The sequence below is a fragment of the Protomyctophum parallelum genome (genome assembly GCF_964188405.1).
Source record: "Protomyctophum parallelum genome assembly, chromosome: 10".
Taxonomy (NCBI): domain Eukaryota; kingdom Metazoa; phylum Chordata; class Actinopteri; order Myctophiformes; family Myctophidae; genus Protomyctophum; species Protomyctophum parallelum.
The window spans coordinates 38,551,257-38,566,857 of NC_139704.1; the positions used below are offsets into that span (position 1 = coordinate 38,551,257).

At 42.8% G+C, this 15,601-nt stretch overlaps 3 protein-coding genes across 6 annotated transcripts in view; 1 reads left to right on the forward strand and 2 right to left on the reverse strand.

The window, feature by feature from the left end:
* LOC310865819 (phosphatidylinositol 4-kinase type 2-alpha-like) lies at positions 1-6,571 on the reverse strand (the record flags this gene model as incomplete). The annotated part of the gene is made up of 9 exons (XM_083775027.1): positions 1-162; positions 294-353; positions 515-648; positions 2,271-2,370; positions 2,850-2,911; positions 3,067-3,220; positions 4,033-4,164; positions 4,283-4,483; positions 6,179-6,571. 9 exons carry the CDS (start codon positions 6,569-6,571, stop codon positions 1-3), a joined length of 1,398 nt encoding a protein of 465 aa, XP_083631153.1.
* A 1,195-nt stretch (positions 6,572-7,766) lies between these two features.
* On the forward strand, positions 7,767-12,887 carry agpat4 (1-acylglycerol-3-phosphate O-acyltransferase 4 (lysophosphatidic acid acyltransferase, delta)). Its single transcript, XM_083774639.1, has 9 exons — positions 7,767-7,850; positions 9,658-9,839; positions 10,192-10,361; positions 10,466-10,627; positions 10,749-10,902; positions 11,023-11,125; positions 11,263-11,338; positions 11,751-11,949; positions 12,579-12,887. The coding sequence occupies exons 2-9, from the start codon at positions 9,662-9,664 to the stop codon at positions 12,707-12,709; spliced, it is 1,173 nt and encodes a 390-aa protein (XP_083630765.1). The 5' UTR covers positions 7,767-7,850; positions 9,658-9,661; the 3' UTR covers positions 12,710-12,887.
* Positions 12,888-13,508: 621 nt separating this feature from the next.
* The window catches only part of map3k4 (mitogen-activated protein kinase kinase kinase 4), a 38,029-nt gene continuing 35,936 nt past the window's right edge, over positions 13,509-15,601 (reverse strand). For all 4 annotated transcript variants that reach the window (XM_083774169.1, XM_083774170.1, XM_083774171.1 and 1 more), the window contains 2 exons: positions 15,370-15,549; positions 13,509-14,545 (listed from right to left, as the gene is read on the reverse strand). In XM_083774169.1, the coding sequence (XP_083630295.1) occupies positions 14,525-14,545; positions 15,370-15,549 (201 nt within the window). In that variant the 3' untranslated portion in view covers positions 13,509-14,524. The remainder of the gene's footprint in view (positions 14,546-15,369; positions 15,550-15,601) is intronic.

Genomic DNA, 15,601 nt, shown 5'->3' on the forward strand with positions numbered 1-15,601 from the left:
TTACCACCAGGTGAAGAAGGGTTTCCTGCTCTGGAAGCTCTGTGTGTAGGAGCCATTGGTGGCCCTCTGAGGGGCCCTGGCTGTCTCCACGACAACAGGGGGCATCTGAACCAGCTGGAGGGGTGTCTTGGACTCTTTCAAGGCCTGACACAGGTTTAGCATCTGGCAGAGAATCGCAAAGCAAATCAGTACAATGAAATACTTTGAAATGAAAAATAGTTTGATAGTGCACTGAGAACAGCTCAGCTGTACTGTACTGCCCAGCCACCCCCAACCCCGTTTGACACACTCACCTGTCCTCTCATAACTGCTATCTGCTTGTGAAATTGTCCACGGTCGAAGCCTGGGTCTTTCTGTAACACACCAACGATTTTTTAAAGTACTTCTAAACATAAGTTTAAAACAGATACAGAAGTACAGATAAGTGAATCTGGCACAATGCTTGTTTGTGTCATTTATGAAATACAAAGTATCTTAGGGAGACAAAGAATGGCGTACAAATCATATAACAAACCTTAAAGAGTTCGTAGAGGTCTTCCTCCAGGTCTTTCATTGAGTTGGGGTCATTGAGTTTGGGCAGCACCAAATCTTTGATCTCCTGGGAGAAAAGCACCTTTGCTTGAGGCAGCCATGCCCAGTAGAATGGGTCTACAGGAGACAAGAGGGAGAAGACAACATTGGGTACAGATCATCAAATGTGTCATTCGGGCAAAGATTTCTTTTTTAAATTAAAATTTATTTTATAGCAGATCTATAACCTCACATATATACCTCACAATGTGAGACACAGCCGTACGGTAAAGCAGGTTTTAATATTAAAACCCATTTAGGCCTGAATAAAATAAAAACGTTTGCTCTGAAAGAATATATATTCAAAGATTTGTGCCGCATTTTTACGATTTTTCAAAAATAGCAGTCCTACAAGCTATGAGCTTGTAGATCTGCTATTTTTCAATAGCTAAAGTATAACATAATGCTTAGTTAAAACAGTTGGTTAATCAGTCTATCAGTGTGACCATTGACTGTAATACCAGTAAGACGCCCTGAGGGCATCTGCCTGGGTGACGGCAGACTGCTGGGCGAGCGCTGGCGATTTGGAATCGCTGACCTGTCAGAACAGGTCAGCTCCAAATACAGAGATCTAAGGGTGGCAGCGGGGGCAGTGTCTTGAGTGTACAGGGTATGATGAGGGCCCAGGTAGGGCCAGGCCTACATTTCCGGGCCTGTTGAGAACTCTAGGTTTCACGGCTGCCGGGCGCGGCTGCACTAATAACTATGGGACGGGCCAGTCTAGAGTTTGAATGGACATGTATCAGTCAAAAGGGAGACATCGAAGAGGAAGGACGGGTGGGTTATGATCAACATATGGAAGGTCAGCTCCATATATGGAGATCTAAGGGTTTGAGGTCAGATGTAGAGTTTCTGGCCGGCTCCATATATGCAGATCAATTCCTAAAAACTTCAACCTGTTCTAGCCCTAGTCATACTAACTGCCTAGCCTGATTGGCTGCCTCGTCTGCCTCCTCTGGCCAATAGGACACGGCATCCACACACGCACCTCTGGGCAATGGGATAGCAAGCAACTGCATGCCGGCATCTTAGAGTATAATATTTATACTCTAAGGCCGGCATCCATGCACACACGCACACACCACCGGGTCCGCACCGTGGAAGGGCTGATTTCCGCACCACAACAAAACACGGTCATTGAACCACGAACAGAACGTTGCAAATGAACGCAAACAACCGCTGCGAGGTTGTGACACAGAAACATACACGTTAGTAAAATAATAATAATATTTCCAATGGAAATATCCTAAACAGAGTCGTATTAAATAGTCACTAGACTATTTGACATTCGACAAATTTCCACAAATTAGTCTTGAAAAATGGGGGTTGTCAAGTGGTGGTTACTGGTTACAAACAGATTCATATGTCACAGCAAAAAAATCCCACTTTGAAGTTCGAATAGTGGGCTCTGATTGGTCACCCACAACTCTGGGGTGAGCAAAATGTAATTCAAACCAGAGAAGTGCCAGACCAATCTTTCCAGGGCTATTTAATTTTTTTGCTGTGTCAGATTCGGCTGGTTTCCAGGCGAGACTTGCATATAGTGTCAGTCAGAGGCCAAAATAAAGTGCTGTCATCTTGAAAATAGTGATGTATTGCAACCAGGGCCTGCGTTAATAGTGAGTCAAATTTGACCAGTGCCTGCATAGTAGTATATTAAGCAATGTGTACAAGTGTACTTCCTATTCGGGTTGACTCACAGGCTCTCCAGGAGTCTGGGTGTTTGAGGGGGAAGGCCAGGCCATTGTCTATGGCTGCCAGCTTAATAATTGGATTCTTCACCAACACCCAGTCTGTATCCTACACACACACACACACACACACACACACACACACACACACACACACACACACACACACACACACACACACACACACACACACACACACACACACACACACACACACACAAACGCACACACACATTCTTCTGATCATAATCTGTACAATGTTGATTTATGCATATCAGTGAAACCCAAAAAGGTACTAGGGATTGGCCAAAAATAAAATAAAAACATTACACTTCCGATATGTATTGCCAAGCATATTGATTTACCCCCCCCCCCCTACATAACAGCAACATATTTTACATTGCCCTAAAAAGGCACACTGTACATATCTGTGAGAGTATGCATGTGTTGTAAAGGATGAGCTATGATTAGTACATGTCCTTTATAATTTTTCACTTGTTGGAAATGGACATACAGAATGGTTTTCAATATTCAAATCAACTAAGCACTTGTAGCGAGTAGTCAGGTCTGACTTGTGTGTTTACTCACCCGATTCCCTCCAGTGTCCATTGGATAGTCATATTTTATTAGCCAGTTGTCATTCCCTCTGTCTGTGAACAGGAAATGCATCCCAGAAGACAAGATAATGAGATCATTTTATTACCATTTAAAAACACCAACATGTGTTCTTCATGATGTAATCATCTAGGACCACCACACTAACCTGTGTTTCTAATTATGTAATCTATAGCACCAGCACACTAACCTGTGTTCCTAATTATATAATCTAGCACCACCAGTCTTTCAAACTGCAGCTGTAACTGTCGACGGGTATTCTCAGGAAGAGGCTCCACTTCAAATCGCCTCAGCCAATCATCTGCATCTTTGTAACCTTCAACAAATAGCTGAAATGACCCCACCTGAGACAAGAAAAAAGTACATTTTGGAATGTTATAGTCGAGTCATCTATATGATATAAATTAGGCCACAGAACCCCATTTGATAAGATTTAATTAATTTGGTTCCATTCTGTACACACCTTTGAGTTACAGATCTGTAATGGTCCAATTGTTTCCTAAATAGTAAATATCAATCAGTTAGCTGGGGGTGGGGATCCCCTGGAACCCATTGAAGGGCCCCTGGGGACTCTATGTTGAGAACCACTGTGCTAGGATGGAATACAGCCACCCTAGGACTACTATCTGTACCAAGTAGAGTACACATCTTAAATCTGAGGGTTTTGTTTTTAGGGGAGATGTCCAGCTTGGGCGTAAACACAAACATTGTCCTAACGCAAACATTGAATGCCATTGATAATGAATGGCGACCTTTGGGTGTTTGTCCCAACACAAACGTTAAATGCCATTGACAATGAATGGCCAGCTTCACAGTACACGGGTGTGATTTTTGTATACTATTTAAATAGTGTTGAGAAAAAATGCAATTTGTCCCAAAGTGACTGCAAAACATTGCTGCTATTTTAAACAGCTTTATACCCTGTATAATGTATATAATGCCCTGTATATAACAACGCAATGTGACATATCTGTTTACAAAATGCTGTACCCCCTCCAACTGTATATACTTTCCCCATTTATAACAGATTTTTTAAATAATATTTTGACACTTGCTTTGCTAATGTAAACATATGTTTTCTCATGCCATGAAGCTCCTTATTATTTAATTGCTAGGAACAAAAGAGATCATGTATGAGCTGTGCTCATGTACTTACTTTAGGAGGAAGGTCTATTCTGTGAAAGCACTGTCCCACTTTGGGCACTTTCTCCATGGCAAGCCTCTTCCCCCGAGCTTTCACCCTGTCTATGGCATTATAGTTGAATGTTTTACTGGTCAGGTACACCACCTGGAGACCACAGCCAGAAAGAGGGAGAAGCAGAGGGGAAGAGAACAAAAAAAGTATGTAATGCATAGAACATAACAAGAGATTGTATCATGATAGAATGAGATGAGGTACATGCTACCTTGGTTTTGGGGACTATGTTGAGGTCTAGTTTCTGGTCCACCAGGCTGGCTCCAGCCTCCGACAGGTACCCCTGGTTGAGGACCAGACAGTCGCGGCCAAAGCTGCAGGGACAGCACACTTTCTGCAGCCATTTTGTCCACTTAGGATTGAGCTGCCCATAGGGTTCCTCATTCTTAGGTTTGAACACACCGATTATCTTCTGCAAACAGAAACCCACAGGTGTGATAGTAATACGGTGTCGCTTGTTTTCATCAGCGATGGAATATAAATGTATGGAGTATAAATTAAGCTTTACTGTTATCTAACTTAAAGCTGCAATCCAGAACGTGTTTAGTGAATAAGACATTACTTGAACCAATCTGTATGGTAGGTAGGTATGTTGTTACATTATGTCAGGCAAACACAAAGGAGTCGATATGTCGATTATAAAAGGTCTATTCGAATAATCGTCAACCTTATAGTCTCTAGGTGAGCAGGCTATTCTAGGGTGTCAGCCAGGCTGTGACTAACGTCATCCTCCACTCTGCCATCAAAAGACACAATTCATGAGCAAGGCAGAGACTTGCTGTAACTAACAAAGTGGAATTGGAATGGTTTCGCAACTCATTTATGTCAATCAGATTATCTTAAGTTCCCTCACATGACCATCTATGTAGTACCCTATTCTGGAGCAGGGACTGGGGCTGGTATTGTACCGTGCTAGTGTGGTGCCTGGTAACAAAGTTAAACATTATGTATTTAAAATACATGCATCATGAGTGTACCATCATTCGGTGGCGAGGCACAGATATGTAAAGAACGTTTCAGGAAACCATTCGACTTGTTGTTCCAATGAGCTAAAACATATCGTATGTGTTGGGAGACTTCCTAAGGGTAACAGCAAGGAAGGACACATGTGGGCTCATCTCCATGCAGCGGCAAAACACATGACTCTGTGATGTTTAAACAATAAATTGATTTTAAACAGTGAGAGAAACTATCAACAGGTCTGTGGGAGATCTCACAGTTATGTGAGCAATGCACACGATTTCTGCATGTGCTTCCCTCTCTCTCTCTCTCTCTCTCTCTCTCAAGCCTGACCTGCTGGCCTTTATCTCACCCTGTGACACGATAAAGGTCCCCACACACCGAGCGCGTATTTCGGATTTTCTAGTGGCGTTTCTCCATCGTTTTTCCGAAAAACACGGCCGGTGTGCAACCACCTTAAAAGGTGATTCCCGCAGCAGTTGACATTATGATTACCATGTTTAGAAATACTGTAGGAAACAATTGGTTGGTACACTGTGTCAAATAATTAAAACCAAGAAAACCGGTCCTCCAGTCCAAACTAAAGCCATTATATGGCAATAACTAGACCAGTGATTCTCCAAAGAAAAATATATCAAGGATCACCATTCTGATATGGATTAGGCCATGGACCCCCATTTTGTGACCCCAATCTACACAGGGAAATACTAGTGACAACATTTCATACAGTTGTCCAAAACACATTTGCCAACTGTGTATGACAATGTTATAAAAGCTTAATTCATTACGACAATGCCCTTTTGTCATAGTTCATTATTATGACAATGTCATAATGAAGGTAGCCTAACTGACATTTAGACTTTAGCAACATCAATAATGTGCATAGTATTGTTTGCAGGCGGGTGATCCTGATTCCAAAAACACATCTTCAATATTAAAACAATGCATACACATGCATTCCCACCACTGTGGTGGGAATGTGACTGCTGACTGCCTCTGTGCCTCACCACACCAAATGAGTGAGGCAGTCAGCAACAGCATTTTTGCAACACAGAGGGGTTTTTCAACTGCAAAGTGTTTAAGTAATTTCATCATCCAGCATGTCATTCGGTGAAAGATCCAATCAAAATTCTGCAGACTCTCTCACCCCCTGAGAGTCTTTGACAAAGTAGCTCCCACTGGACCCCTGGTAAATCCTCTCTGGGAAGATGCCCTCTTCACTGGCTTGTTCTGCTTTCCTCACGATTTCCCCAAACTGTGGATCACCGGGGAACTGGTTCCTGAGACGGGCCCGGACTGGGAAGTTGCCTCTACCGCGGTCAAGAAGAGGCTGTCTCTCTCGGCCGCTGCATCCTGAACTACCCGCGGACACCCGGACCCCTGAACCGGGTGTTGCGTTCGTCCCAAAGCCACTCGGGGTATTGGAGACGTCGCTTTGACAGTATTTACAATCCACTGAGTCCAGGGAGACATCGCTTTGACAGTATTTACAATCCACTGAGTCCTGGGACTGGGAAATGAACAGGCTCGTCTCGTCCATTGGAATGTAACGCTGGGCTGGTGATGGAGATGCAAACCTCCTCCTCAAATCTCGCCTCCTCCTCTGCTCTCCTCTGATTCACATGTTCATGTTATGATCTTCCGCACCCACTCAGCTGCTATTGGCTACAATCACTGTCTCCGCAAATCCCACCCACTCAGCTGTTATTGGCCAGAACCTGTAGAATGGGAATGCCATGAAAAATGTTCTTATTCCCAAAATGTTGCGAAATGTCTGACTTACAGGATGGGCCGGCCACAATAAAATAATACGGTATTTATTTTTCAAGCTACAATTTCATACTCAGAAATCTCTCTCTCTCTCTCTCTCTCTCTCTCTCTCTCTCTCTCTCTCTCTCTCTCTCTCTCTCTCTCACACACACACACACACACACACACACACACACACACACACACACACACACACACACACACACACACACACACACACACACTGTTTGAGAACTGTGGTCTGACTATCCCATGCTATAACTTGTTATTTAATACAGTAAATAATAGTCAGAATTAATAAGGAGGGGGGAAAGAAGAATACACAAAATCTAACCCTAGCTTCTTCCCACTTATTACGTGTAATTCATTAAAACAGATGACTAGTATTAATTGGAAAAATCAGATACAGCAGTGACAGCACCACTTTTATTTATTTTGAAATGTGCATGCATGTGCCACATGTAGCCAGTAGATGGTGCTATTTACCATTGTCCACGCAACGTGTCATTTTCATGGGGTCATTTTCCTCCTAGCCTCGGTGCTCGGTACCCAGACTTTCCTCCCAGTTGGGGATGCGAATACATGCCCAGTGTATTTAATATGCTTCCTCGTACGACGGTGTCATGTGGCGTGGGACCGTCACACTTCGAGAGGTTTAAATATCGGCGCACGACACCGTCGTAGCCTACGTGACGTCGAAGTAGCCTATAATAAATGATGTGTGTGTAGTGTACCGTAATTTGAGCCAGAGTGGGCTACTGACTGAAGAATGTGGAGAGACGTCCCACGTGCTTCCATTCTGGACTTCAGGCGTGGTTTCTGAGATGGGTGTGGTGGTGGTGGTGGTGGCTATATGGGTGGTGGTGGCATAGTGGGCTGGAAGTTGTCAATGGATAAAAGCACACGGTTATGTTATTAAAAAAGAAAAGGAAAACTTGACATGTATGCTGTCCCTGTGAATTTTTATTTTGTACATAATTGTGGTCGGGTGAACGGTTACATCAACATCGATATCTTTGTGGTGGGACAAAGTGACAAAGGCAAGCAAGGTAAAAAAGTGTCATGCATGTTTAAGTTGTTTAGGAACTAGTTGTAACAACCAAGCAGACTATTTTGTTCTTATAAAGTTGCTTTTATTTAGATGTAGAAACAATTACACCAGTCAAACAACACTGTACAACCCAGTGTATTGTTGTGTAAAACATTTAGTCAACAGCTGTGCAAGCACATAACAATATAATTACAGCCATGCACACATGAAAACATTAAAATATATTTTAATTCTCTGTTGCGCATCTTTTTATTTCATGGGAAAATATTTCACTACATTTTGGGCCTTTGGGGGGAGCTTGGGTTGCCCTGAGTGATAATCCCATGATTCCTTCAGATAACTAAATAACTGGATAATAACATACATATTTATTTTAAGTTAAAGCTCTGAGTAGTCATTGCTATGTCTGTGTTCTCTCTCCTGATTTAATTCAATCAGGGGCGAGAACCTGGGAGGGTTAAGTGCTCGACCTGAATTGTTATTGTTAGCACTTATTAAAGATTAGGCTAATTTACAGTACAAACACTATAGCAACTACTATCAGAATATATACTTTTCTTTTTAACACAAACATTTTAGAACCACCACCAACAGACGCAGACTGTCTGCACGTTTCTCCTGTCCACCTGTGAGCTCTAATTTTTTGCATGATAGCCACCACTCCTGGAAGTCAACTACCTGGAAGTCAGCCCGAACAAAAGTGGTGTAACTGTACAATGTTGCCCTGGGGCCTGGGAATACTGGAAAGCTCGCCTCAAAACACAGTCACCCCATGCGTACAGCCGGTGGAACTGCTCAGCCTGGAATTCCTAAATAGTGGAGGAGCTTATAGGGTCAGGGATATTTCGCACTAATTCATCTAAAAGCGCCAAAGTTTGCACAGATGCATCATGTAGCCCACGGCATGGCCAGTGGCTATGGCCGCATTTAGCCCAAGGAGTGTTATTCGTGCAAAACTAATGATTGGAATGGATTAAGAATCATGCAAAACCCAGGGCTAGTTTGATACTTCACATGCTACTTAAAGCATAATAGGTTGTTAATGGTGGCCATATGGATTTGGCCACTATGGGGACTCCGAAGGTCACCGGCTCGGGCGCCCTGGCTAAATCATTAGAGCATGCCCTGGGCAACATATGTGTAAAATGTTGCGACAAATTAGCGCAAATTCACCCTTAGCTCTTCCTAAAACTCCTCCACTAAAACTTAATCTGAGTAAACTATGCTTAAATGGTTAAGCCAAACCATATTCCTAACCTTATAACCTCAGTAAAACGGTGCCAAAACCTAACCCTATTCCTAAACTTAACCCCAGTAAAACTATGCCTAACCTTAAACATATTTCTAACTGTATCTTCTCAGTAAAACAAATACAAGAATACAAGAACCACCCCACTCAGTGGTACGAGTGACGGACATGCTCATGCATATTCCTTATATGAATGTCCATAAACCTAAAGAAGTTAGAAAGTGATATTTATTTTACCAATATTGGTGGCACTGTGTCCAATGCGGTTTTGCCTTCATTTAGAAAGGACTGCCCCCATTCCATGGGACATGCAGACAGTTTGGGCAACAACGTCTCATATGCTGTCATGATTAAAAGAAAGGGGGGCCAGTGCTTGCTCCATAAGTCACGTAAGCTATCCTTGACCTCAAAGGCTCCATTCAGCTTTGGAGGGAATGAAATGAAAGAAAGCCGTTATTCTCTCGTTATTCTCTCACCCCCCCTCTCAATCCACACATGCAATGGAGAAACACAACTTCTTTACATGTTTTCATGACAAAATATGTGTCCTTGACAGAAAGATGGGCTTCCTGCAGCTGCTGAAATCCCAGTTCTTGTGCCACCTGTTCATCTGCTGTGTGTTTCTGGTCAGCGGCCTCACAATCAACTTGTTGCAGGTCTGTGCTCTTCCACTGTGGCTGCTGGACAAGCAGCTGGCCCGGAGAGTCAACTGCAGACTGGGCTACTGCGTCGCCAGCCGTGAGTATACTCACGTCCTCACTCCCAGCCAGTCAGATGACATTAAAGTCTGTGACTTATCGTTATCAAATGTCGTTCTAAAATAGGATTAGGTTGGTCTGATGTGTTGACTAAACACATTGGACTGTTTTGAGTTGATGTGTAACCTTTGTAATTCTTGCATTTGTGTCAACAGACTATTTGAGACTTCTTGCTATAAACCTGACTTTGTTAGTGCATCCAAACAAACAGCAGTATCAACAAGAAAAAAGGAAAAAGAAAGTTACACTGATGAACATGAAGGCATTTTGTGAGCTTGTAAGACAGTATTAAGTACAACTGAACTGACTACATTGTGTGCCTTTATCTTCAGAGATGGTGGCGCTCCTAGAGTGGTGGTCGGGAACTGAATGTACGCTCTACACAGACCCCAAAAGTTACCCACTGTATGGAAAAGAAAATGCAATTGTTGTGCTTAACCACAGCTTTGAAATCGATTTCCTCTGTGGTTGGACCTTCTGCGAGAGATTTGGCGTTCTCGGGGTGAGGGGGAAATGGTCGCTAGATAAATCCATGCTAGGCCTCGTAACTAGAGAATACATTTTGGTGTGTCCCTCAACTCCTCTAATCTAAACTAACCTTTTCAGAGTTCGAAAGTGTTGGCCAAGAAAGAGTTGGCATATGTGCCTGTCATAGGCTGGATGTGGTATTTCCTGGAGATAGTTTTCTGTAAGAGGAAATGGGAAGAAGACAGAAGAACAGTGACTGAGAGTCTTCAAAACCTGCAGGATTATCCAGAACACTTCTGGGTAAGACCCTTTGTTAAAACAAGATAACTGATCATCTCTTGTATCATGACATCTCTGGATATTTATTTAGGGATTGTGTTATTAATGAGCCATCTAATTTCCTGGGGGGGGGGGGGGGCAGTTCTTGCTTTTCTGTGAGGGGACACGCCTCACACCCAAGAAACACCAGGTCAGCATGCAGGTGGCTAAGAGCAAGGGTCTGCCCAAACTGAAGCACCATCTCCTGCCCAGGACAAAAGGCTTCTGGGTCACTGTGCAGAATCTCAGAGGAAAAGGTGAGCGTTCATTCTGATTAATCCAGATCAAATGTTTCCATGTAGGCTATCAGTCAGTATCAGATCTATTTCATGTTAGTAATCGACATTGTCTACTGTCGTTTTCACCGTCTTGTGCAGTTGCTGCTGTGTACGATTCCACGCTGAACTTTAGAAACAATGAAGTTCCAACCTTTTTGGGAGTTCTTAATGGGAAAAAGTATCATGCCGACTTATACGTTAGGTAACACACATTACATTTGTATAAATTTTGAACAAAGGGCAGGGTTTGCTTTCCATCTGATGTCTTCCTGGCTTTGCCTCAAATTGCCTGTCTTAATTGCTGTAATTAGTGCAGTCTGACGTCTCTTCTGCTTGCAGGAGAATCCCTCTGGAGTCTGTCCCCGAGGAGGAAACAGAGTGTGCTGCTTGGCTCCACAAGCTGTACCAGGAGAAGGTTAGAGAAATCACAATTTATGCACTCTTGACTTAAGCAACAACTCTTTCTCTTCTCTTCTCACATTCATTTTCAGAATCTTAAAACCTAATTTATAATCTTTAGACAGCCTGATTTAGGCTTCAGTGACAAAGTGTCATGTGGTTTGTTTGTTTGTTTGTTGCTCAACAAAAATAATGTGTGAATCAACAGGAGTTTCAACATTAATTTACAACAGTAATTTACATTTTTATACTATTTACTGCTAAAACAAAAAAAGATTTGTGTTGTTGTTGAAAAGTATAAATTAGGCTTTCCACAGATGCACACAATATACTTAGAGAATTGGGAAGAGTGATGGCCCTCAGGGTACAACCTGAACCTGGACAAAATCATTGTCATCTATGGTATGTTTCTGTGCATGTGCCCACAGGACAACTTTCAGGAGCAGTATTCACAGACAGGCCATTTCCCTGGCCCTATAACTAGCCCGCCGCGCCGACCCTGGGCCCTGATAAATTGGCTGCTCTGGTCCTGCTTGCTCCTGTATCCCCTAAGTATGCTTGTTTCTCAACTTGTTACCTCTGGATCAGCCGTCACCATCCTGATCACCGTGTCTGTCTGCTGTGCAGGTTAGTTCCATGCAGACATAATCAGTGTAAAATGTATCTCTTGTCTGAATCAGCTTCTAATGCTCAGTCCCTTCATTTCAAATAACCTGTTCCTCTTTGTCCAGACACATACTGTAAAGCAGCAGATTGTACAACTAAAATTTAAGTTCAATTAGTGCTAGTATAGTATTTAGTATACAAACACTACAGTACAAAGGGGATGGGAAAGTTACATTTACCGCCGCCTGTAGTCTCCTGATGTTTGTTTCTTCAGGCCAATTTGGAAAGAAACCAGTTACACATCCTTAGTTAGTTGAATGGATGGTGTCAGGGCATTCCACATTTTGGTGGCAGGAGTAGTAGAGAATTTCACCATGTTTGTTCTAAATTTGGGTGGTACCACTCCCTCTAGTATAGTGGAGAAGTAGTTAGACAGGTATGAGGGACAAACTATCAAGAGATAGAGCTGGTGTGCTGGCATGCTCACTCAAACCCCTACAAATCCAGAATGCCACAGCACACCTGGGGCTGTATTTTGCGTGTCAATGCCATTTGGCTATTCTGAGTGGCCAAAGAGCATTGAACACGCCTCCAGGTCTTAAGTTAAGTAATAAGACCTGGTACTTAAGTTTGTTTTCTGATTGTTTCAGTATCTGTGGGTGTTCGCTGGATGATTGGCCAGACGGAGATCAACAAGGGCTCAAGTTACGGAAATAACAAGATTCCCCTTCGAAATGGAGAAACCGTGACTCAACTGAATGCTCCCAGCGACAGCATCTGAAATCCAGCGTTGACTGTATGGCAGAACAGCTTTGGCTATAAACAGTTTGACATTTGATAGTGCAGGCCACAATGCAAATGAGGACGGTGTTAAGGCCATTTTGGACTGAGGTCGATAAAAAAAAGGCTTCTAAATCTAATTTTTTTTTTCTATGTCAGTGGTGCTCAACCTTTTTCATGTCAAGGACCCCCAGAATTATCTCTATTGTGCCACGGACCCCCATCTCAAAATATGTTGTTCCAGGGACACTACAGAAGCAAATATTTTCGTTAAAGATGTTCGCTCTGAAATATATATTCAATGATTTGCGAAACATTTTTGTTTTGAAAATGCCTAAAAATGCATTTTGGGCCTATTCGGTTTCAGCCCGAATAGGCAGAAAATATATCACCGAATAGTGTATGCAATTAATGCATTCAAAAGAGCTGAATGTTTTATGGACCCATAATTATTATGATTATTTTTTAAGTTAAGTTTTGCCATAACCATTTCTTGTGCCATAAATCAGGTAGCTTTAAGGTACGGCCCTGACAGCAGTGGTAGGAAAAAAGATATACAATATTAATCATATTCGGTATTGGGCCAACTGTTTCCTATATTCGGTATTGGCCAAGAATGTCCCTTCCGGTGCATCCCTAATAGAAAACCTGGAAAAATGCCCACTGTGCCATTTGAAAGTTCATTCTAAAGTTCTCCAGTCCCAACTGGCAAATGGGCTACATCCTAAAGACAGCTAATGTTTGTAACCAACTGATCGTCCAGTCATGGTGATCAAGAATACACATTTAACTTTTTCTTACAAAATGTTTAATATTGTTTGTACATAGCAAACACTGTAAAAGCAGCAGAGGAACAGAAGTTGTGGTGTGTGTGTGTCAGTGTCTCTGGTGTGTTTGTTTAATGTTGAGCAGCAGACCAGTCTCCTCTGGGCTGGGTGCATTCCGGGTACATCAACAAAGCTCCTCACAGCATACACGTTGTGGGACTTGGATACCGCTTCAATACATACCAACTTAACATTTAACTCTTGGCAAGGCAAATACAAAATAATAATAAAACAATTCTTCCTACTGCAGACTCCAGCCAAATGAGAAAATTTGCATTTTCGGATTGTTTCCATTTCATTTAAAAAAAGGTACGACAGTGTCCTACATCAGTTGAATGAGTCTTACCACATCAAAAAGTCAAGTCTTTTTTTCTTTCGAAGGCCTGCTGAAATGAAAGCCTTTCCCCCGGACCCCAATAAACTGCTCTCTACAGTTTTTTTAAAAAGTGCCATAGCTGTCTCTCCCCGCCCTCATTTCTTACAAAAAAAAGAAAGAAAACGGGGGAAAAAAAGGAAATTCCTCATTGCTTCTTTCCAGAGGTCTTCAGTGATAACAATAAAAGCGGTTAGAATAATTTTTTACATTTACAATATTGTTTATACAAGGATCAAAGCCAATTCTATTCTTACAATATGTACACCCCCACCCTCCTATCAGACCAATGGGTATGTGTGCATAGACACAACCCTCTACTCCAATAGGTCCAGTTGTCCTCTGAAATGATAACATGGTAAAGCCTGACTTATGCATGGTTGTGGTCCGAAAACGGCCGACTACAAGCTCGCGACGCGTGCCGCGCTGTGAGCTTGTAGATCAGCCGTTTTCAGCCCTTTAAGTTCCATTAAATCAGGCTTTTAAGTTCCTCAGTTTAGCTCCATGTGCATGCAGCCTCAGCGACCTCTTGTTCGTGTCCGTCGCTTGCTGTCCTCTTGCCGACAGCGTGCCCAGTAGTGTTTTGTAAACGTAGAAGCCACGGAGCAGGTCCCGGTCACTCTTCATCTGTACAGACCTGTTGAGGGACAAGGCAGAGCAGTTCGTGATGATGCATTGCAGGTAGCACCCATTCACGTCTCATTTACTTGGTCCGCTCCACACCAAAATCTTCAACAAAAATAGATGATCTACAAGCTCATGTTGAGAGAGTTATAGATCTTCTATTTTTGCTGAATGTTTGCCCCAGAATAAATAGGGATGGCATGCATAGGATCCATGTAAGCAGTGGTTTTCAAACTGCTTTCCGGACATCCTCAGAATAATTAGGGGTATAAAAATGTGACTAACCCAGGGGGGCAGTCAGACAGATATTTTGTGAAGCCACAAGGAAATCGGGATTTCCTGAAAGTTCATATAATGGCCTGTTGTGGCGCTGTCATTGGGCCCAAAAAAACCCATAGCCCCATAGAAGTCCATGTATTTGGGCCCAACTTCACCTAGACTGTATTACCTTAATAAACATAGTCATGAATACTTTTTGCTTCCAGTCACTAGTTTAAAGTCTCATTTCTAATGTCATAATATTCTTTTTGGAAAATTATGGTCCCATTTATAAAAATAAATACCATAAAGTCGATGGCGACTTACAATTCAAGGACTGACAGGCTTCATTTTACGTTCATGTTAGACCCGGGGAACGCTTTGTCCATATTTTTTACAGTCTATGGACTAACCACAGTCTCACCCAATGTAAGGTGTAGGTAGACATTTAGACAATAATCAGTGCACAGCCAACAACCTTTGGTGCCCAGGGGGATAATGCCAGGATCGATGGCCCGGGCCTACAGGGTCATGTCGGACTTAACAAAGCTTGGTTTAACTACAGCGGTGACATCTCACCTTGACAAACGGGTGGTCCAGCAGCATGCTAGCGGTCCAGCGGCGTTTGGGTTCACTCTCCAGACAGTGGCCCAGGAAGTCCTTCCCCTCCGTGCTCAGCTTCTCAGGGATGGGGGGTTTGTGTCCCATGCCCACCTTGTACATGATCTGGAAGTTGTGCTCATACTCGTGCCAGGGCCTCTGTGGGGGTAGCGCATGTGCCAAGATGATACATTTGTTATAAATTAGTATT

What these genes read in the sequence shown, in the direction of transcription:
- agpat4 (XM_083774639.1), top strand. Translation starts at nt 9,662, where the DNA reads ATGGGCTTCCTGCAGCTGCTGAAATCCCAGTTCTTGTGCCACCTGTTC. An exon ending in GGGCTACTGCGTCGCCAGCC is followed by an intron (nt 9,840 to 10,191) that starts GTGAGTATACTC and finishes CTTTATCTTCAG; the next exon opens with AGATGGTGGCGCTCCTAGAG. An exon ending in CATGCCGACTTATACGTTAG is followed by an intron (nt 11,126 to 11,262) that starts GTAACACACATT and finishes TTCTGCTTGCAG; the next exon opens with GAGAATCCCTCTGGAGTCTG.